We start from the raw sequence: 21794 nt of genomic DNA on the forward strand, positions 1-21794 counted from the left end.
TGTGGAACATGCGTTGGGCCCTGTTGGTGACAGTGCCTGGTCTGCTCGGGATGGCAGGCAGGACAGTGGGAACACTCTCTCAGGGTCTCCTGGTGGCCCGAGCGAGACTGTCCCTTACAGTGGGTGTAGGGCTGGATTGCTAGGTGTTGGGACTGGCCCAGCCCTGTCCCTGTGCCCTGTGACTTGGGATTGTCCTCTTCTGTGCCCGATGAAGGGCTGCGAAGATTCTGTGAGTGACCGTGAAGGTGAGGTGGTAAAGTACCCACGGGGTCCAGTGCCCCTGTGGGCTGGGCAGCGTTGGCCATTATCATGAATGAAGATAACTGATTATGGTTACACGCATGTGTTTTAGGTTTCCACAGTCATTGGTCTTAGCTTCCAAAGCGTCGTCGAGTGAGATGCGTATGTGGGTGAGCAGGTGACACGGAGGCCTCTAGCCACCAGGGGGTGGCCTGGGACCCAGGGTTGGGGGCCAAGCCTTGGGCTCAATCAGTGGTGGGAGGGCGGAAGACCCCTCCCACCGCAGGCTGTGCTGGAAGATTTCTAGCAAAGTCTAGGGAGAGGCCGGTGAGCTCTGGATTGACTGTCACTGCCGCCAAAGCCCTGAGGTCTACACACTTGGTGACCCCAGGCGGCCACTTCTGGGTCCCCATGGGTGGGTGTGAGGAGCTGGGGTGGGGGGAGGCATACCTAGAAGGCGAGAAGACTGCCAGGTATGCTGGTGGGGCTCAGGAAGCAGTCTTGAGGTGTTGGTGATAAGGGGTGGGGTCAGCTACCTGTGCTGCAGCCCCGGGAGACCAGGCAGATGGCGTGGGTGGCATGTGGTGTCCTTGGGGTCAGCGGCTCTGCCTCCCTTCTCTCCTAAGCCTGCCTGTCTGCTTCTGTCCGGAGAAGTGAGAAACGATGCGCATGTGATCAGTCAGTCCAACCATTGACGCTTGCTGGGTGCCAGGTCCTGGCACTGGAGGTGGTGGGGAGTGAGGCTGACAGTCCCCACCCACAGGGAGGGATCCCGCTCGTGGGGAAACAGATCTACGCTTCCAAGTTATCCTGGGCAGAGCCAGGCTTCGGCCCGGAGAGCCGAGCTTCCGAGACACGTGCAGGCCCCAAGGAGGAATGAGTGAGGAGGGGTCTCAAGGAGGCCTGGGGGCTGGTGCTGGAGGGCCATGTGGAAAGGGAGGCAGGCACTCTGGTTCTAGCAGTCGGAACTTTATCGAATTTGGGTCAGAGATCCCTCACTTGGCTGCTTCAGGAGGATAATTTGGGGGTGGGGGCAGTGAATATATGCAAATAAATACCACTGTCCTGCTTGCTGTCCTCCTGAGGTGGGGATGGCGTGACCATTTCACAGAGCTGCCTGAGATCCCACCAGGGCACCAGTTCCCCCAGCAGGGCCCCAGGGAGGGAGTTTGGGCACCTTCGAGCCCCTGTGGCAGGCGAGAGCCGTTGGTGGCATCCGGGCCTGGGGTTGCTGCTGGGCGGTTTCACAAGCCTGGGCAGGGGCAGGCCTGGGCCACCGGGCTTCCGCATGGCCTGAGGCAGGAAGAGCTGGCGGCTGATGTAAGCCCTTGCGCAAACCTCTGGCTGCCGGCTTCCGGAGCCTTCCACCCGCCTGCCTGCCAGCCAAGGAGGAAGTCTGGGGCCTGGCGGGGCCCAGAGGCCCTAATGCCCAGACTTGGGCTGCATGGGTGGACTAACCGGCCACCATGGCCCTGGGTCCCGAGGACTCAGCGCTGGAGTCCGGTGAGGGGGCTGCAAGGGGCTGGGCTGGAGTGTGGGGGCCCGGACGCGGGGTGGTGGTGTTGATGGCGCATGTGGCCAGAGTTGTCTTCCCATTGCTCAGCCTGCTGCCGTCACCACTCTGGGGGACCAAGGTGGAGGCCCTGCCCCTTGCACCCCACTTTCCCTATGTGCACCCTAAAGGGACTGGGTGGACGCTTGGGTCTGTGTCCCCAGGAAGTGGTTGGTGAGTGAGCAGCTGTGGTGTGCAGGCCCTGCCTGCCTGCAGGGCTGCTGCGGACCCAGAGGTGGTGGGGACAGACGGGGGCCACCTGGGCACCTGAGTCACACAGTGTCTGCCTGCCCCCTGCGGTCACTTCTCTTCTGGGCCTTGGAAAGGCTAACTGAGGGGGCACACGGAAAGCCCTTTGCTCGGACCTCTGCTGGGTGCCTGGTAACTCGTGCCCAGCTCTGTGTGTACGCCACCGCCGCTCCTTCTGAGGGCGCTGCGGGAGGGTCACAAGCCCCAGGCCTGGTGCTTCCAGTGAATGGGCATCACCGCCATTGTTGTCACTATTAAATACATGCCTCCTTCACTACAATTCTCAAGGGACGCATTATTGTCCCCATGTGCTTCTGAGCAAACTGAGGCCAGGTAAGGGAAGCCCCTTGCCCGAGTCTTGCAGACTCCCACTGGCCCTTGACCAGGAGGTCTGCCAGGGCCTTCCCCTGGAGGGTAGGGTGTGGACTGGTGAAATGGGGTGTGGCGGGGGGTGTGGCTCCTACCCAGGCCCCAGCTGGCTGTCCTTCCAAGTAGCACTCAGCCACCACACCCCCCATTTGAGGGACCCTGGGTGAGGGGGTTCTGTTTTCTGGAGGGACGGCCCCCTGGGACAGGGCTTGCTGGCACCGTATCAGCTGCCATGCTCACAGCTGTTATCCATTCACTGATTTCATGCACTAAGTCACCGTAGTTCTGGAGCCCGCTGCTGGGCGTGCATTCTGAGTCACTTCTCCCAGGCTGTGGACCAGGCACTTCCCATCTCTGAGCTCCAGCTCCCTCATCCGTTAAATGGGTGCACAGGGCCAGCTGAGTTCTTGGTGGGCTGGGCCTGTCCAGGACTGCTGTGGGGTCCTCAGGGAGGTAATTCCCCAACTCATGGGTGTCTTCCCTGGTCCAGCAGCCCAGAACAGGAGCAGGGGCTCAGATCATGAGTCCCCCTCTGCATCCTCAGTCTGTGGCCTAGGGAGGGAGGTTCCTGCCCCTCACTGAGCCTCAGCTTTCATCTGTGGATGGGGAGAACCAGACCTCCCCACGGGGCTGGGCTTGGGCCTGGCCTCCTGCGAAGAGTGCTGGGTGCCCCTAGTGAAGGTCTGCTGTGCGGTTTCCTTCTGTCTTGTCCCCTGGGGTCTCACCACTTTCTCAAGTGCTGGGTCTATTTGAGTTGACCCAGGCCTGTTCTGAGGCTAAGGGCCTGGGATGGGGTGGGAGGTTTTTTTGGTGTCCCTGCCAGTGTCAGCTCCTCACAGTGGGGAGACACAGGGAGAGTCAGGGATTTCAGGGTGGTGGGCCAGGTGGCGGTGGCCTGGTGGCTGCCTGACAGCCCCCCTTCTCTCTGCAGGCGAGGCCTTCTTGGGCAGCTTTGTGGCCAGCGGGATGGGGCCCTCAGCCTCATCCCATGGGAGCCCAGTGCCCCTGCCCTCTGACCTCTCCTTCCGCTCCCCCACCCCCAGCAACCTGCCCATGGTGCAGCTGTGGGCCGCCCATGCCCATGAAGGTAAGGAGTGTGCCAGGCGGGTGGGGTGAGGGCTGCCAGGCCAGGCCGATGGCTGTCCCCAGCACTTCTCGTCTGCCCACTCCCCTCCACAGGCACCCCTCCCTGCTGTGGTTGGTGGGGCCCAGCCCGATCCCTGGGCCTCCGTTCAAATGCTCAGTGCTTCTTCTTGTCACTGTTACAGGGCCTTTGCACGGGCTGTTCCCTCTGCTTGCAGCCCCTCACCTCACCCCACTGGCTCTCTCCTGTTCATCTTTCAGGGCTTGACTTAACCCCCCACCCCACCTCACTTGGGACAGTGGATTTCTGTGTGTTTAATTGTGAAATACCCATTTTCTTACCAGAGAGCTCTGAGGGCAGGGCCTACTTTGTTTGGCTTGCCGCTGTCTCCCTGACATGCAGTCAGCTCTTCATTGTGGCAGCAGTGGGACCAGGGGCCGTCAGTCTCTTCTGTTGTAGTTCTACAGTGATGCCCCTAAATATGGGGATCGGGCTTCCTCCTGGCTTGGAGCAAATCCTGGACCTCTTTGGAGCCTCAGTTTCCCCTCTGTCATTGAAAGGATGGGCCTGGGGGACCCTGCGCTCCTTTTCCCCTCTGGCTCTGGTGGATTTTTCATGCTGGGTGCTAGCTCCCTCCTCCTGCCACCCAGGTGTCCTGTGGTGCTCCTGGTTTGGGAAGGTTAGGGTCCTAGGAACACCCACTGTAGGCAGAGCCCCTGGTCTCCCCACTTCCTCCTCTGTGCTCCGGCCGTCATCCCCCATTGTGTGTGCCTCGCACAGAAAGGGTGGTATTGGCTCTAGGGCGGTGATGGTGGGCCTTTGGGGCTGGGATCCCATCTGAGCCTTCTGCTTGAGCCCCCAGAGCAGAGGGGCCTGGAGGGGCCTGAAGCAGAGGCTGCCTGCTTTTCTGGCCTGTATGCCGTCAGCTCCTCTGCCCTCCCTGACACTCCATTTTCTCCTTTGCCAGCAAATACTAGCAATAATAGTAACGACAACAAACACATTGGGTGTTTACTATGTACCAGGCACTGTGCACTTGAACTCACTTTATCCTCGGAACAAGCTGGGATGTAGAGACTTATGCCCATTTTACAGATGAGAAAGTTGAGGGACCCGATGGCCTACACAGGAGCGCTGTTTCAATGACTAAATGAGATAATGTGTATCAGATGGTCTTTATTGTTTTGTGATTGTGGTGCTGTGGGGGAAGCCCTGGGCCCCGTGTGGCCAGGGACAGTCCTGCATCCCTGGCCTCAGAGGGAGTGACTAGGGGCATGGGGTCCCAGGTCCCTCAGGGATCTCCAATAGGACCCACAGACCAGGCAGAGTGTCAGGACCTTCCACTGTGCCCATTGCCCTCCTGCCTGATTTTCTGGACCCTGCCGAGCGGCTCTTGAGCCTCCATTCCTTTTGTGCCCTCTTAGGCATCTTATTTCTCTGTCCGAGGCTACCCTTTCCTATCTTTGCTGTCCCTGCAAGGCTCTAGCACCTGTCTGGGTAGCCGGAGATGCTCAGTGAGCTGAGGTTCAGAGATGGTGAATGACTGCTTGGGGTTCCACAGCAGGAAAGGGACCCATGAAACCCTTAAACCTGGTCTGTGTTGAGCGAGATTGAGTCTGGGTGACCTGGGTTCAAAGCCAGGCTTCTCTGCTGTGAGACTTTGGGGTCTCACAGGGGTCCTCAAGGGGTCCTCTCTGAGCCTCAGTTTTCTCATCTATAAACAAGGATATTAAGAGTAATCCTGCCTCACAGGAGTTTTGTGTGTGTGTGTTTGTTTTTGAGGTATAAATGAGAAAAACAAAGGCAAAGCAGTTGACAGTGCTTGGCCTGTGATTGGAGAGCTGCCATTGTCATCACTGTCCTCTTAGTTGGATCCATTCTGGTCCTCTTCCTGGTGGATTTGAGAGCCCAAGTTCCTGGGTCCTGCCTGGGCCTGGAGGGAGGGAGGCCTGAAGCGCCAGGGTTGGGATGGGGGCAAGCCTCACCCTGGGAAGCTGGTGTTAAACCTCAGGCTCCTGGAACGGGGTGGGGGGGAGGGCTGCCAGCCAAAATAGTTTATTTCCAGAGAAAAGAGTGCCAGAAGGAAGCTCCAAGGAAAAGTGGAAGGAATGAGGTGGTCCAGCCCCGCTTCTCTTCTCTCTCTTCCAGGCTTCTCCCACCTGCCCAGCGGGCTGTACCCATCCTACCTCCACCTGAACCACCTGGAGCCCCCCAGCAGTGGGAGCCCCCTCCTCAGCCAGCTGGGCCAGCCCAGCATTTTCGATACCCAGAAAGGTCAGGAGAAAAGTGGGGAGACTGGGGGTCTGTGGTTGGGGGTAACTTCTGAAGGACTTTTGTGTGCCACCCCCCACTACTCAGCAGCACCCATCCCCAAAGGGTCCCCACAGCCTTCTGGAGCCTTCTGGTTTGCTCTGCTTGCCTATCCTCTTAGGCCCGCCAGCTCTTAAAACAGCCCTGGCCTCTTCTCTTTTCACAGATGAGGAAACGGGGGCCCAGAGAGGTTACTAGGTGGCTAAGGCAAGATTTAAACTTGGTTCTAACCATTTTCAGAGCCTGCCCTCCCAAGGGCTGCGCTGTGCATGGCCCTCCTTACCTTGGGGTTGCAGGGCACCCTTTGACACCCTTCAGGGGCCCCGTTTGCCTTAGTCCGTCAGAGGGGGATGCCGCATCACAGCTGCGCTCTTTCTTCTCTGCAGAGGGCTTCTACCTGCCTGCCCCAGGGGCTCCGGGCGCCCTGCATTCTCACGCGCCCTCCTCCAGGACCCCAGGAAGCCACTGTTCAGGCGCTCCATCCAAAGGCTCGCGGGAAGGTACAGCCAAGGAGCGAGCCGGTCGCGGCGGGGAGCCGCCCCCGCTGTTCGGCAAGAAGGACCCTCGGCCCCGCGAGGAGGCTGCCGGGCCGCGCAGCGTGGTGGACCTGACCCAGGAGGCGCGGGTGGAGGGCCGCCAGGACCGCGGGCACCCGCGCCTCACTGAGCGCCTGTCGCCCTTTCTGGCTGAGCCAGGGCCACCGCGGACACTAGGTGTGGCCACCACTGAGTCCAAGGGCAAGAACCCGCTGCCAACATCGACCCTGAGCCTCTGCAACGGTGCGGGGGACGCAGGGCTCCCTGCGCTGGTGGCCGATGCGGCCCGTGGCACCAAGGAGGCTACACGCCAGGAAGAGAGCACGCGGCTGCGGCGCGCAGAGGCCCTGCTGCCCGGGCCGTGCCCCTGCCCCTCGCCGCTGCCACCGCTGCCAGCAGGCAAGGGTCCGCCTGCGCCCCCACCCACCTCGGCCAGCGCCTTCGCTTCACAGACCGGCCCCGCCGGCGTCTACACCATCTTCCCCACGGCCCCGACGGCGCGTGAGCCAGGCCGGGAGCACCGTGTGGTGGCGCCCACCTTCGTGCCTTCGGTGGAGGCCTTCGACGAGCGCCCGGGACCCATCCAGATCGCGTCACAGGCGCGCGATGCCCGAGCCCGGGAGCGCGAGGTGGGTAGGCCCGGCGTTCTGCAGGGGCCGCCAGGGTCCCCGCGGCCGCCCCCGGACCGGTCCGAGGGGCTCCGTGAGAAGAGCTCCGTGATCCGCTCGCTCAAGCGGCCGCCGCCAGCCGAGGCACCGCCAGCAAGGGCCACGCGCGCCTCCCCGGACCCGCGGGCCTACCTCCCTGCCAAGGAGCTGCTCAAGCCCGAGACGGAACCTCGGCCTTGCGAGCGCGCCCCCCGCGGGGCTCCCGCCTCCCAGCAGGCCGCCAAGCTCTTTGGCCTGGAGCCTGCGCGACCGCCCCCTCCCGCTGGCCCTGAACACAAGTGGAAACCTTTCGAGCTGGGCAACTTCGCCACCACGCAGATGGCGGTGCTGGCCGCGCAGCACCACCACGCCAGCCGCGCCGAGGAGGAGGCCGCTGCAGTCTCCAAGAAGGCCTACCTGGACCCCGGGGGTGCGCTGCCCCGCGCTGCGGCCACCTGCGCCAGGCCCGGAGCCGACCTGCATGCTGCGGCCCACGGGGCGGGAGAGGCCTCTGCCATGCAGAGCCTCATCAAGTACAGTGGCAGCTTTGCCCGTGAGGCCGTGGCGGTGCGCCCCGGAGGCTGCGGCAAGAAGAGCCCCTTTGGAGGCCTGGGCACCATGAAACCCGAGCCTGCCCCGACCACCACGGGAGCCCCACGGGCTCAGACCCGCCTCCCACACCCTGGGGGCCCTGCGCCAGCTGGGGGCAGGCAGCTGAAGCGAGATCCGGAGAGGCCTGAAAGTGCCAAGGCCTTTGGGCGGGAGGGCTCTGGTGCCCAGGGTGAAGCAGAGGTGCGACACCCGCCCGTGGGCATTGCAGTTGCAGTGGCCCGGCAGAAAGACAGTGGTGGCAGTGGCCGGCTGGGGTCTGGGCTGGCGGACCAGGAGCGCTCCCTGTCACTGAGCAACGTCAAAGGTGGGTCCTGGATACCCCCCTCACCTTTTCTCCCCCTTTCCACCCCTCCCACCTTTGGTTTGCATTTTTACCTGTATCCTAGCCTTCTTTCACCCCCTATTCTCCCCACCTGCCTGGTCCCATTTGTCCTTTATCCCAGGGCTGCAACTGCTATTTAAAGTCTATTGCTTTTTGTATCATACATGTAGTAAAACATTTAAAATGCAGGAGAAAAGGAGAAAGGACCATTATATTTTCCAACCCCCTGAACACTTTCAGATCTTACCTGGGATTCATTCTTGTGCAATTTGCTTCTCCTGCAGTGGTCCTAGCACATGTCAGATCTTGGACCTCTGCATTTTTCCCACGTTGCACTGTGGGTTGTCTCCTCTCGCTATTGCAAACTTTTTATAACTGTCATTTTCTATTGGCCTTTACTATTCCATTGAGAGCACGCACCATAGTTCAGCTAGCCCTTCCCCTGTGGGAATTTTAGTTTTCCCTCTCTGATTTGTTTTCTGTGTATAGAACGTTGCATTGAGTATTTTTGTGCATTGCAGCTTCATGGTTTTCAGTCATCTTCTAAGAATATGTTCCTAGTAGTAGACTAGCTTTAAGCTTTCCATTCTAAGTTCTTGGGAGGTAACTGTGCCTTACCTCATTCAGTGTCCCCAGTACCTCGCTTGGGGCCTGGCACATAGTAGGTGTTTGATAAGTGATACGTGAGTGAGTGAATGAGTGACTGAGTGTGACAGAATTAGGGTCCCAGCATTGTCAGGGGTCTTGAATTCACTCCCTCAGTGACTTCTTAGGTAGTTAGGGATTTTATATGCCTGTTAGCAGTATATGAGTTCATTTTCAACTCCTCAGAATTGTGTTTTAGTATTATTAAAAAACACACAACTGCTGCTAAGTTTGGTAGAAAAGACTGGTACATTTCTTTTCATTACTAGTGGAGTTGAATGTTTTTCCAGAACTTGGATTGTTTGTGTTTCTTTTTGTCCCTTGCATATTTTACTGTTGGAACCCTTCCTGGGATTTTGGAGAGTTGATATTTGTGGCGTTTTTGTTGGGACCTTGGACTTGGTCTGCCCAGAAGAGAGCCCACTGTTGAGCCAGGGGCCTGCCTGCGGGTTGGGCAATGAGGCCACCCCACCACCCTGACCTGGGCTGTGTTTAGGGTACTGCGGGGTGGGGTTGGCAGGCTGGGGGTAAGGGCCTCAGAAAACTGTCCCGCTGCTCCTTGCCTATGTGACTTCTCAACAGTTAGCCTCAGTTTCTTCCCTGTGCCTCTGTCCCCAGCCCTAGCTCACTCCCTGTACCCACCAGCTCAGACCCTCATCCCTGGTCCCTGTCTGTGGCACCCATATGGCCGCCTCCCTGCACCTGCCAGATTTTACTCCTATAGAACTGCGGAGGCGTCTTGGGTGCACGTCTCTGGGTCCCCATCCCTCCCTTGGCCCCACTGTGCCTACCCTAATTGACTCCTGGGCTTCATCCTCGTTCACGGTGAGCGACTACTGCTGTGTCCTGTCACAGCTTCCTCTGCACCTGCTGTCTCAGGCCTGCTCTCCCAGATGAGCCCAGTAAGGCCCAGACTGGCCCCGCCCACCTGCAGGCACACTGTGGCTGCAGAGGATTGTCATCTGGCCTAGGTGGCTCAGAGTGAGTGATGCTTAGGGAATGTTTGTTGAATGAGTAATTGAGCCCATTGTTCTGTGTGGAGCCCTTTTCCCCCAGCCAGGGGAGCCCATCGTCTTACCCTGGGGGGCTTGCACCAGGCCCTGCCTTAGTCTGGGATTGAAGGAGTGGGCAATAGCTTTTGGCTTGGGGGTGGTCGGCTTGGTGGTGAACAAGCCCTCCCATTAGGGTCAGAGGTTTGGGGCTGTGGACCCCTGTGGGAGGCAGAAGATCTTTTCGGGTCCTTTCCCTTAAAGAATGCTCACGTGACACAGTTTGGCACCCCTGTTGGGGGCTCACAGTCCCCAGAGCTCATCCTGGAGCCCTGAGTACCTGCCTGTGTCCATGGGGTTGTGTGTGTGTGAGAGAATGTGTGTAAATGTGACAGGTAGTGTGTATGTGACAAGGAGAGTGTGGGGCAGAGAGGGGAGATGTAACAGGTTTGGGATGAGACCTTCAGGGATTAGCCTGAATCTGCCTTTCTCTGTTGCTACTGACAGTTAAAAAGTAGGTGGCTGGATTGTTCCCCTTCTTAAAACAAAATTCTCATAAGAAATGGTGGTTTCTTCCCAATCTGGGCACTTTTGAAGGAAGGGAGGAGTTGGGGGTACCCCAACTGAGTGGTCATCGACCCCCAGTCTCCTATCTCTTTTCCATCTCCCACTTTGTGGTGTCTGCCTGTCAGTGGGTTCAAATCCAGGCTCTGCCTCTTGCAGCTGCATGACCTTGACCAAGAGGCCTATGCCCTCTGGGCCCCCGTTTCCACATTTACCACATGGCTATAGCGAGGGCTGCCTCCTTCCTTGATACCAGGTGGGCTGGCAGGTGCATAGTAGGTACTTCGTAAACAGGCCTGCCTTTTCTCTGCTCACATTCAGGGCATTAGGATCTTAAAGCTTCTGACAATGCCTAGGAGCCCTAGATCCTTCTGGATAAATGCCCCTGACTGCTCACACAGGGTCTGGGCTGGCTTCACGGGGATCTTGGCCCCTGAGATGGACTAAGGACAGGCGTTATTTACTCCTGTGAGCTCCAAACAACAGTGCCCCGCGCCCAGCAGACAAGTGCAGTCAGCCCCATACGAACTCTCTGTCATTACCCTTCTTAAGAACGCTGCCTTTACGTAGAACCGGTCACCATCTCCTGCCAGCAGCCCTGGGAAGGAGAACCTGAGACTCTCCCAGCTTCGCAGACTGGGAGCTTGGGAACCACAATGATGTTGGAACCTAAAGACACCCTGGCTGGGTCTCGCCCCAAACTGGGTGGCATTGTCCTCCCACCATCAGCCTCTTCCCTGTGCCTCCTTGCCTGCTCACCACGTGCTGGGAACAGTGGGGTGACTGCGCTGGCATATATGGAGTGTCTGCTTGGCGCCTTTGCTAAGCAAGGTCTGCGTGACATGACGTTGCAGGCAGCCAGGGGTACACCTCTGTGTCCCTCAGGAGCAGGTCGAGAAGTTGGGAAGATAGAGGACAGCCGGCCCCCCTCGTCTGCCCTCATTCCTGCCCCGACTTGCTGGCTTTTCTCTGCTTAAACTTGCACTGCACTTCCTAGTTGTCCTGGGCTGGGAACTTCCCAGAACTTCCAGAACATTCAGGGCAGCCTCCCAGGCCCCCCCAGGTGTCCAGCTGCCTCTGTGGACACGTCCCCTCCCCGATGCAAGGCTGCCTGGCTGTCCCCTTGTGTGCTTGGTCCATTGGACACATTGCTGTACCCTCTCCTGGCTCCTCTCCTTTGTTCTGGGACTGGAGGGTTCCCACCTTCCTGAAGCCTCTCCCGAGGGCTCTGTTTGGTAGCTCCTGGTTTTGTGGGTGCAGGGAGGAGAAATGAGGGGGAGACGACTCATGGCAGCATTGCAAATGGGATCCTTGCCCACGAGGGTCATGAATGTGGGATTGCTGCTGGATCCTGGCGAGGGGCCCAGAAACTTGTCTCCAGCAGAGTGACAACGTGTGAGCCAGAGGCAGCCTTGTTCCCTGATCGCACCACCAGAGACACCGGGTGTTGGGGGACAGGGCTGCCCGAGCTTCACAGGGTCCTCAGGGCAGGTGCGTGTGCCCTGTTGGTGGGGTCCTGGACTAGCGCCCATCTGCCACCCTCGGCAACCCTGTGTAGGTGGGAAGACACCAGCCCTGGGGGGCCCGACCCTGAGGGAAGTCGTTAATTCAGCCTCTGCCGATTTCTCCTTTAAGACAAGCCTCAGCCGCTCACGGTGTAGCCTCTCCTGCCAGTGACCGCCGCCTCCCATGCCCTGGCCTGCCCGGGGCTTTCACACATGCACCAAGTTCTGCCTCATGGTGTAGAGAACACCAGGATGAAGGGGCTGGGGCAGGGGCTGGCAGAGGTGTCAGGTGACGAGGACAGATGGTGGGGACCCTCCAGAGGCTCCTGCCCCCTCCACTCCTCCTTGTGTGCCAAGCTGAACTTGGGGACCCGCCTTCTGTGCTGTGGGAGGGCGGGGAGTTCAGGGGAGGTGCGGCTGGACCAGCCACGGGTGGGGAGGCTCCTACTGAGCACCACGGCAGGGCCAGGTGGTCGGGGGGCAGCTCCCACATCTTCCACTCACCCACGTGGACGGTGGCCTCCGGTTTTACTTCTCTGACTTGATTTTTAAAAGATTAGCCACAAATTAGTTGTGCAACATGTGGCGGCACCTCAGTGTGGTGGCTGATTGCCGTGCCCTGGCTCTGGCTGTGCTGAGCGGCAGCCCGTTTTGGGTTGTGGTTTCTTCATACCCCCGGGACCTGCCTCGATGGCACTGAAGTAGTGAGAAGTGTTCGTGAACACTGTGCGGCCTCGCGTCAAATTGTTACGCGCTTGGTTTTCGGATGTTTTACTGTGCTGTCCAGTCACTTGTGCGAGTTCCATAGAAGCTCTTGGGGGTGACAGAGGGAGTCTTCCCGGCACAGAAGACGCCTGGCGGCGTTTGGAGGTATAGGTACATTGGAGGGCAGGCTCTCCAGGGGGAAGGAGCTGCATAGATGTGGAGGGCTTGAGGGGGGCGGGTGGGGGTCTGGACTGGGGCTCACTGCCCACTCCTCACAGGGCATGGCCGGGCTGACGAGGACTGCGCGGATGAGCGGGGCCGCCACCGGGAGGAGCGGCTGCTGGGGGCGAGACTGGACCGGGACCAAGAGAAGCTGCTCAGGTGAGGGGAGCAGCGGGGGCCTGGAGAGTCTGGGAGCATCCCCAGTGGGCGACGGGGATGACCCTAGATGGGCCTGGCCCCTTGACCATGGGGGCCATGGTGCTGACAGTGGGAGCTACCCCAGCCCAGGACCCTGATCCTGGGCCAGGGGACCCACAGCCCCTCTCTTGGGAAGGCCTGGGGCCCTTTCTGACCGGAGCACGTGCCTCTCTACACTGGGTGCAGTGCTGTCCTGACAGTGGCCTGTTGTCTACTGGATACTTGGGGCGATGTCCCGGCCGCTGTCCAGGCTATCATTGATATTTCTGTTCTCTTCCAGAGAAAGTAAGGAGCTGGCCGACCTGGCCCGCCTACACCCCACCAGCTGTGCTGCTAACGGCCTAAACCCCAACCTCATGGTAACTGGGGGCCCAGCGCTGGCGGGCTCAGGTCGCTGGTCCGCAGACCCTGCGGCCCACCTGGCCACTCACCCCTGGCTGCCCCGCTCAGGTAGCACATCCATGTGGCTTGCTGGACACCCCTACGGTGAGGATGGGACTGTTGCTCCCTTATTTGGTGGGAGGGGCGGGGAGGTGTGTGGGGCTAGGGTAGGCCCCACGAGATTCTTGCTGGAACCCAGCTCTGGTGGCTGGTTAAAAGTAGGACAGGACTGTGGGTGGAGGGTGGCCAGGACCCATCCTCAGAGCTGGTAGCTCCTGCCTTTGTCAGGGCGACCTCTGCCATGCTGCCTTTCCCACATTTGTCCAGGATGGTCGTGATTATTGCGTCGGCCTCATGGCGTTTCTCTGCTCAGCCTGTTTAGGGATGGTGCCCAGGGGTGGGTAGCTGTGGGCTTGTGTGCAGCCCTCATCCCTGGCTTCCTGCACGGAGGTCCCAGGAGGTGGGGAGCTGGGGAGTGGGCAGATTAGGGGCTGGGCTTGGGGTTCCCAACACTGACTTGGGCCTGGGTCTCTTCTAGGCTTGGGTCCCCCCTCTCTGCACCAGGGCATGGCACCCGCCTTCCCACCTGGCCTGGGGGGCTCCCTGCCATCAGCCTACCAGTTTGTCAGGGACCCCCAGTCTGGCCAGCTAGTGGTCATTCCCAGCGATCATCTGCCTCACTTTGGTAAGTGGTGGCCATGTGGTGGGGGACAAGGGGTTCAGTGGCCGCACCCAGCAAGTCTGTCCTAAATACTAAGCACCTCTTGCTGGCGGTGGGGGGGAGAGGGTCCTCTCAGCAGAATGGATGGCTGGGGCTCAGAGAGGACGTTCTAATGTCCATCCATAGTTTCCATGTGTGATAAAGCCACAGGGGTCCCTGTTGTGATAAGCTCCTACTCAGAAACCGTGCAGAGAACCAAAGCAGGGCTGCCCTGGTGAGGCGTGGACCCCCTGTGTTGGCACCCCCTCCCCCAGGGATCTACTTTGCAGACCACTGGGTGCAGTGGGGGAATAAGCTAGGAGTTCCGTCAGTATGCTACAGCTGTGAGGCCTTGGGGATGTCCCAGGTGGGTTGTGGACAGGCCCTGAGTCCTGGGCCTGGGATGTGGCTGCCCGTAGCAAGGGGAAGAGCATCCAGGAGTCCAGTCAAGTCCAGCTCCACCCCTGTTGAATGTCCTCTTTCTGGCCTCAGCTTTCCCATCTGCACAATGGAGGGGGGTGCGGAGTGTCAGGCTGTGGGTCAGCCTCACTGTCTGTCTCACCCCCAGCGGAGCTGATGGAGCGGGCCGCAGTGCCGCCCCTCTGGCCTGCCCTGTATCCACCAGGACGCAGCTCCTTGCACCACGCCCAGCAGCTGCAGCTCTTCTCCCAGCAGCACTTCCTGCGGCAGCAGGAATTCTTGTACCTGCAGCAGCAGGCGGCCCAGGCCCTGGAGTTGCAGAGGAGCGCCCAGCTCGTGGTGAGTGGGGTGGGGCGCTCACAGGGCGGTGGGGAGGGGGCGCAGTGAGAGTGCTCCTGTCAATGGCACGGCACATAGGACCACCAGCAGAAACTGCAAACAGTTATGGAGTATGAGGCTAGAGGTCTGGGAGGGCCTCCTGGGGTGACATCTACCCAGAGACCTGAAGGAGTCAATCATAGAGGTGCCCTCCAGGCAGAGGGGTAGGGTGAGCAAGGCCCAGAGGCGGGCAGAGCCTGGCAGGGGCGGGGGACAGGGAGCAGTGGGGAGACTGAGGCAGGAGAGGTGGCCTTGTGGACTGGGGTAGTTTGGATGGGACAATGACGGGATCCCAGTGAGCTCCCACTGTATCCTGTGCCCAGACTGGCCCGGCTATCCACTTGGTGGCCCTGGGCTCTCCTCTGAGGAGAGCCTGATCCCATAGGACAGGAGACATGAGGAGCACCCCCATGTGGGTGGACTCCACAAAAGCCACCGTCCTCCTATCTCCTTGAAGGTATTCTGGGATGTCTGTCCTCTGCTCGGCTTTGTCCCCCCTTCCTGGTGCAGCAGCCACTCATGAGGAGTCGGCAGAGCTGGCACATACAGCCAACAGCGTCCTGGGTTTGAACCTTAGCTCTGTTATACCTGGCTGTGTGCCCTTGGGGAAGTGACTTCACCTTTCTGTGCTTCAAGTTTCCTCTGCTGGAAAAGGGAGATGCTAGTAATTCCTACATTATCGGGTGTCAGTGAGATTGAGTAATTATGAGTGGCTGGTACGGGGAGCATTTCTCCAGTGTGTTTTGTGTGTGGACTGCCTGGCCCCCCACAAGCACTGGCTGTCCTTGAGCCAGCTCCCTGTTGTCTTCATAAGTCAGCAAAGACAGGAAGACTCCCCCTGCCTGCCCTGAGGGGTTTTGAGATAAGACAGGTAGTGAGTTCTCTGTGCAGGTAGCTATCCTAATGCCGTGAAGGTGCAGGAGCAGGGTGGCTCCTTAATCTTCAGGACCCTCATGCCTCTGTCCTGGCCCCCCTCGCCCTGACTGTGAGGGTCCCTGTGGCGCCAGGGTCCGGACTGGAGGTCCCTGAAACCCCATCTGCTGGGGTTCTACAAGGAATGCCATGTTTGTTACACGCATGCTGTGACGGAATGTCCACCTCAGGCTGGGGGTGGGCAGCTAGTACCCCGGTCCCTGTGTGAGGTTCTCTGTGGGCTGAGGTGGCAGTCCTTGGGGACAGGGAAGGTGCTGGGTGATGGCTCCTGCCAAGCTGACCCTGCCTGCTGGCCTCCAACCCAGCAGGAGCGGCTGAAGGCCCAGGAGCATCGGGCAGACATGGAGGAGAAAGTGAACAAGCGGAGCCTGGAGGCTGCGGGCAAGGCCAGCCTGGCTGCCGCGGCCCCTGGGCTGCTGCCTCGGAAGCCCCCCGGCCTGGCTGCTGGCTCCACGGGCACCTATGGCAAGGCCATGAGCCCACCGCCATCTCCCCGAGCTTCCCCTGTGGCTGCCCTGAAGGCTAAGGTCATTCAGAAGCTGGAGGATGTGACCAAACCGCCACCCACCTATGCCTACCCTGCCACGCCCAGCTCCCACCCCACCAGTCCACCACCTGCCTCCCCGCCACCCACACCTGGCATCACCCGCAAGGAGGAGGCGCCTGAGAATGTTGTTGAGAAGAAGGACTTGGAGCTGGAGAAGGAAGCCCCCAGCCCCTTCCAGGCCTTGTTCTCAGGTAGGGGCATGGCTGAGACCCAGGCAGCTGTATGCTTCCGAGAAAACTTGCCCCCATGTGTTCAGTTAGTCATTTATTCCTTTATTCCTTCATTCCTTTTGTCTGCTGAGTGCCTATCATGTACCGGGCCCACTGCCAGGCTCTGGAATGAATGCACGAACAGCACACAGTACGACAGAATCTCTCCCCAGCCCCTCCTCAGTAGTAGTGTCAGAGGAAATGGGCACAATAGTAGAACATGTTTCAGAAGGACTCGTTCTGAGCATTGAGCAAAGTAAGGACCCATAGGATACTCAGCACCATGCCTGGCGCATAGTAGGTGCTAAGTTGTCACGATAGCAGTACAGGGACACACATTCTGGGCTGTACCCCACCCCCCTGTCTTGTATCAGTGGGGACATGCAGCAGGTGGCCTGGATGGGGCCTGAGGCTTGTGTTCTTCCTTCCTGGTGATGGTAAGAGTGCACGTGGGACCACTGGAGTTCGACTTCAGATTCTGCCACCAGAATGCTGTGTGATTTTGGGCAAGTGGCTGCCCTTCTCTGGGGAGATTTGATGCCATGCTAATGTCCAGTGCCAAGCACATGCCTGGCCCCAGGGGCTGCTCCATGCATCTGTCTCCCCGGTTGGGCTCTTGTTAAGTACCTGCCACTTGCCCAGCTGAGGGCAAGCCCTGGGAACACTGCACAGATTCAGGCACACACTATCCTGCTGTCAGGGAGACTTCACTCGGGGGCGGGAGGGAGTTGGGAGTGAAAGATTGGGGGGGCAGCCCTGTATTACTTACTATCATTTTTTTCACAACATGGATTCCCCAACTTTGCTTTAATGGGGTGTGGCAGGCAATTCTTGTGAAATGGAGGCCAGTGATGGCACCGACTGGGTGGGGACCATTTGGGGTCTTATTAAAGAAGCATTTGCTTCTAGTCCAGCCATGCGCCGGGTACGAAGCAGGGAGGGGCTAGAGAAAGCGCCGACTGTGGTTTTTGCCTTTGTTTGAGTCTGAAGACTCTTGGGGACAGGATGGTGGCCCCGGGATTCCTCTGATGCTGCCTGGATCCCAGTGAGCAGAGAGAGGGCTATGGGCCTCTGTCCTGGCTGGTGGGTGGGCGTTGATGGGGACCCAGGGATGTGAGACATGGCAGGAGAAGAGGCCCTGCTGACTTGCAATGTCCTTGGCAGATGTCCCGCCCAGGTACCCGTTTCAAGCCCTGCCACCACACTATGGGAGGCCCTACCCGTTCCTGCTGCAGCCCACCGCAGCCGCTGATGCCGATGGCCTGGCGCCTGATGTGCCGCTCCCAGCTGACGGCCCTGAGCGCCTGGCGCTCTCGCCCGAAGACAAGCCCATCCGCTTATCCCCCTCCAAGATCCCAGAGCCGCTGCGGGAGGGCCCGGACGCAGAGCCCCTGGTGGAGCGGGAGGTAAAGGCAGAGGTAGAGGACATGGACGAAGGCCCTCAGGAGCTGCCCTCCCTCGAGTCACCGCTGGCACTGCGCCCTGAGGAAGCCATGGCGTCCCCGAATTCCACGGGAGGCTGTGGAAGTGGCCTGCTGGAGGCCCAGGCGCTGGGCGCCAGTGGGCAGGGTGCTGTGGAGCCCTCTGGGTGCCCAGACTTTGCTGAAGGGGCTGAAGCAGGGGTTGACTCGCCGGGCCGAACAGTATCCTGCACGGCCGACTCAGACCTGGGGGGGCGGCTTACCCCCGAGACACTGGTCGAGGCTAAGGAGGAGCCTGTGGAGGTGCCTGTGGACGTGGCTGTGGCCATGCCCGTGGCGGAGGCGGTGCCCGAGGAAGGTCTGGCCCAAGCCGCCCCGAGTGAGCCCCAGCCCAGCCTGGAATCAGTAGACTGTGACGTGCCAGCCAGGGAGGGAGAGTGCCTGAATCCAGACGCCCGGGAGGCTGCACCTGTGCTGGGCAGCGCCTGCTTCCTGGAAGAGGAGGGCTCCGACCAGTTCCTGCCTGGCCTGGAGGACCCGCTGGCTGGCATGAACGCCCTGGCGGCCGCTGCAGAGCTGCCCCAGGCCAGGCCTCTGCCCTCCCCGGGCACTGGAGCCCAGGCCCTGGAGAAGCTGGAGGCCGCTCAGAGCCTGGTGTTGGAGCAGACTTTCCTGCATGGCATCACCCTGCTGAGCGAGATCGCAGAGCTGGAGCTGGAGAAGAGGAGCCAGGAGGTGGGAGGTGAGCCATGTGGGGCGGGGCGTTTCTATGGGTTGGTTTTTAAAAAGTTTTTTTCAGAAGGTTTAAAAATTTCGACAACCTCCAGGATATGGCTTTTTCATAGTCACTTTTTAAGAATTGTCGTAAAATACACGTAACATGAAACTTACCGTTGTGACCAGTTCAATATGTTATGGACTTTCACATGCGCAACTGATCTATGGGGTTTCTTGGTGGTGAAATTTCTCCCCGTTTTGTCAGTGGTGAGTTTTGTATTAGCAGGATTCGTTGGGTTGCAAGGGATAGAAACTCTGATTTTCAATTGGCTTAGAAAAAGGCAGGAAATGTATTGGCTCACACAACCACAGTACAGCAGTAATTAGGTAATTAGTTGTAGGTATGGCTTAATCCAGGCGTCCAAACCAAGTCATCAGTAGTTGCGTTTCTTCCCAACCCTCTTCCTGGTCCCTCTCTCTTCCCTTGCTCCACTTTTCTCTATTGGCCTCATTCAAGACAGGCCCACTGTTATGGTGGTGGGGGGGTCCCCAGTACTTTTTACAGGCCCATGGGCCTGTCTTGCTCAGCAGACTCCCAGGGATCTCTGGCAAAGATGGTACAGTTCATCCTCATTAGCTCTTGGGGTTCATGCTTTTTGCACAAGCAAATCCTGTGGCCCAGAAGATGGAATGGACCAGGCTGATCATGCACCACTCTTACTGGGCTGTCACCTCTGGAGTGCACAGAACACTGGGTCTCCGAAGGAAATGGGGCATCTTAAGAAGAAGGGCCAGTGAAATCTGGGCTGAGCACAAAATCCCTGATGTTCAACATGGAAAATTGGGGTGCTCCAAGAAATGTGTGACCAAGGAAAGGGCTGTGGGCCAGGTGTAGCCTCATACCCCATGTGGCCCGGAACATCTGGAGGAAGGGCCGAGGCATGGCTGCTGAGGAGCTAATAGCACTGCCAATGTTTCCGTGTGTTTCCTCTGGAACTGTTGCTACACACGTTTCTAAAATTAAGACTGTTTTGTAAACTGTTCTGTAACCTGCCCTTTTCACTTAGTGTATTCTTTACTAAACATTTTTCAGATTTTCTTAAAACATTGTAAATGTTTTAGATTTAAAACATTTGTGTCTTTTAAAAATATTACTTTAGGGACTACCCAGTTTTCTGCCCAGTGGAGGCCCCATCCTTTGATGACCCAATCTGAGATTGTCAGGCATTTTAGTTTGCCTTTTTTTCTTTTTCTCTTTCTTTTTTTGCTGTTGTAAATAATGTGATGATTACCCTTGAAGAGAAATCTTTGCCCTTGCTTCTGATTTTCCTGGAGATGGATTCCCAGGGGCAGAATTGTTGAGTCAAAAAGGCCACATTTGCAAGCTTTTCCATGTTATGGTCAAACGTCCCCCCAGGAAGCTTGGACAAGTAACATTCCCCCCAAGTGTCTGTTGTTTTGTTGTTCTAAGTTCATTGCTTCTTTTCTTTCATTTATATGTTTTGCTATAAAAAAGTTACTTTCTTCAGAGGAAAATGAAAACCCTCTTGATCTACCAACTGTTGGTGGGTTTTCTGAGGGGACTGCAGAGGGCCGGGGCATTTGGGAAGAGGCTGAGTGTGGGTCCCCCAGTTTGTCTGTTGCCCACCCTTGCCCCTTCTTGCACTCCTGCCTCATTTTCTGTTTGGGGACCTTACATACCCTCGTTCAACAAATACTTATTAAGTGGCTACCTACTCTGTTCCCGGCATGGTTTCGTCTGCTGGGGCCCAGCAGTAAATAGGCCGTCTACGACTACGCCATCCAGTGCAGCCCTCAGCACTGTCAGGTGGTGACAGGTGGTGGAAACGCTGGGAAGGGTGGTCTCTTAGGAGATGGCCAGGGAAGCCCCTCTTCATAAGGGGTCCCGAGGAAGGAAAGGGAGGAAGGCTCTTCTACGGAAAACTTTTCCAGGCTTAAGGAACAGCAAGTGCGAAGGCCCTGAGGTGCCAGTGTATGTTACTTTGGAACAAGAACAAGGAGGCCAGGGACTGAAGCGGAGCGGGAGGGGGGAGAGGTGGTGAGGAGGTCTGTGGGATACGGCAGGAACAGCTCCAGGGGTCTTTTACTTCAAGTGAAATGGAGAGCCGTTGGGAGATGGTTTTGATCTGGAGTAGTAGGATCAGACGTAAGCAGGGCCGCCGTGGGACTGTGTGGAGAGCTGATGCAGGAGGAGGGGAGATCCATGGCGAGGCTCCCATTTCCTTCCAGGCCCTCAGTGGTGGGGTGCAGAGGGGAGGAGCAGGTGGGTTCTGGGGGAAGTTCCGGGGGGAGCCAGCAGGCTCTGCTGACAGACTGGATATGGGTATGGACGGACCATTCCAGGGGTTTGGCTTGAGCTGCTGGAGAGTTATTTTGCCAGTGTCTGAGCTGGGAAAGTGGTGGGGGAGCAGGTGTTGGGGAACGACCAGCAGTTGGTTCGACACTGACACTAACGCTGAGGTGCCCTGCAGCACTGTGCAGTGGGGGTGTGGCTCAGCGCTGCGTCTCGGGCTCTGGCTCTGGGAACAGCTGCACTGGGAGACGGGTGAGAGGTGCTGCGGTCCCTGGGGCCCTCTTCTCTTCTCCTTCGTCACTGGTGGAATACCGAGCATTCATCCTCTGCAGTTTCTTCTGGGCAGTGCAGAGCAGGTCCAAGGCTCCTGGGCCACGGCTCACGTCACTTCTTGGAGCCGCCAGCCCTCCCACTTTCCCCCTCCTCCTCCGTGTGGCTACTTACATGTGAATGAACAGGGTGGCCTGGTGTGATGGCCTTTCTTCCCTGCTCCCCCTGTGACTGACGCTGGGTCCTGTGGGTTCTGGCGCACATTTGGCTCCTGTCCCCGGGGTACCTCTGCCTTGGTAAAGCCACAGGCTGCTATCAGTCAGCAAGGTGTGCCGTAACTAACGCCACAGGCAGGGCAGCTTAGGTAACAGAAAGACATCTTCTCACAGCCTGGAGGCGGGAAGTCTGAGATCCAGGTGCACACAGGGCTGCCTCCATGAGGCCTCTCTCCTGGGGGGGTAGACGGCCGTCTTCTCCCTGTGCCTTCCCATGGTCGTCCCTCTGTGTGTGTCTGTGTCCGAACCTCTTAAAAGGATGAGGGTGTATTGCATGAGGGCCACCCCAGTGACTTCACTTTAACGTGCTCACCTCCTTGAAGATCATCTCCAAATAAGGCCCCATTCTGACGTACTGAGGTTCAGACTTCAACATGTGGATTTGGGGGGCCACAGTTCAACCCATAGTAGCTGGCACTAGAGTCATTCAGGCTGCCCTGGGCTGTCAGTTCTGAGAGCCCCAGCAAGACTGGTTTCTTG

General features: G+C 58.6%; 1 protein-coding gene across 7 annotated transcripts in view; it reads left to right on the forward strand.

Moving 5' to 3' along the window:
- TNRC18 (trinucleotide repeat containing 18) overlaps positions 1 to 21794 on the forward strand; it is a 74789-nt gene that overhangs the window by 18514 nt on the left and 34481 nt on the right. For 3 of the 7 annotated variants that reach the window (XM_081036025.1, XM_081036028.1, XM_081036026.1), the window contains exons 3-11: positions 3342 to 3497; positions 5643 to 5768; positions 6191 to 7903; positions 12608 to 12710; positions 13030 to 13235; positions 13669 to 13815; positions 14399 to 14589; positions 15867 to 16299; positions 17482 to 18480. In XM_081036025.1, coding sequence (XP_080892151.1) covers positions 3342 to 3497; positions 5643 to 5768; positions 6191 to 7903; positions 12608 to 12710; positions 13030 to 13235; positions 13669 to 13815; positions 14399 to 14589; positions 15867 to 16299; positions 17482 to 18480 — 4074 coding nt within the window. The remainder of the gene's footprint in view (positions 1 to 3341; positions 3498 to 5642; positions 5769 to 6190; positions 7904 to 12607; positions 12711 to 13029; positions 13236 to 13668; positions 13816 to 14398; positions 14590 to 15866; positions 16300 to 17481; positions 18481 to 21794) is intronic. The other 4 variants (XM_081036030.1, XM_081036031.1, XM_081036027.1 and 1 more) reach the window with 3 other exon arrangements.

This window comes from Rhinolophus hipposideros (genome assembly GCF_964194185.1).
Source record: "Rhinolophus hipposideros genome assembly, chromosome: 23".
NCBI classification, from domain to species: domain Eukaryota; kingdom Metazoa; phylum Chordata; class Mammalia; order Chiroptera; family Rhinolophidae; genus Rhinolophus; species Rhinolophus hipposideros.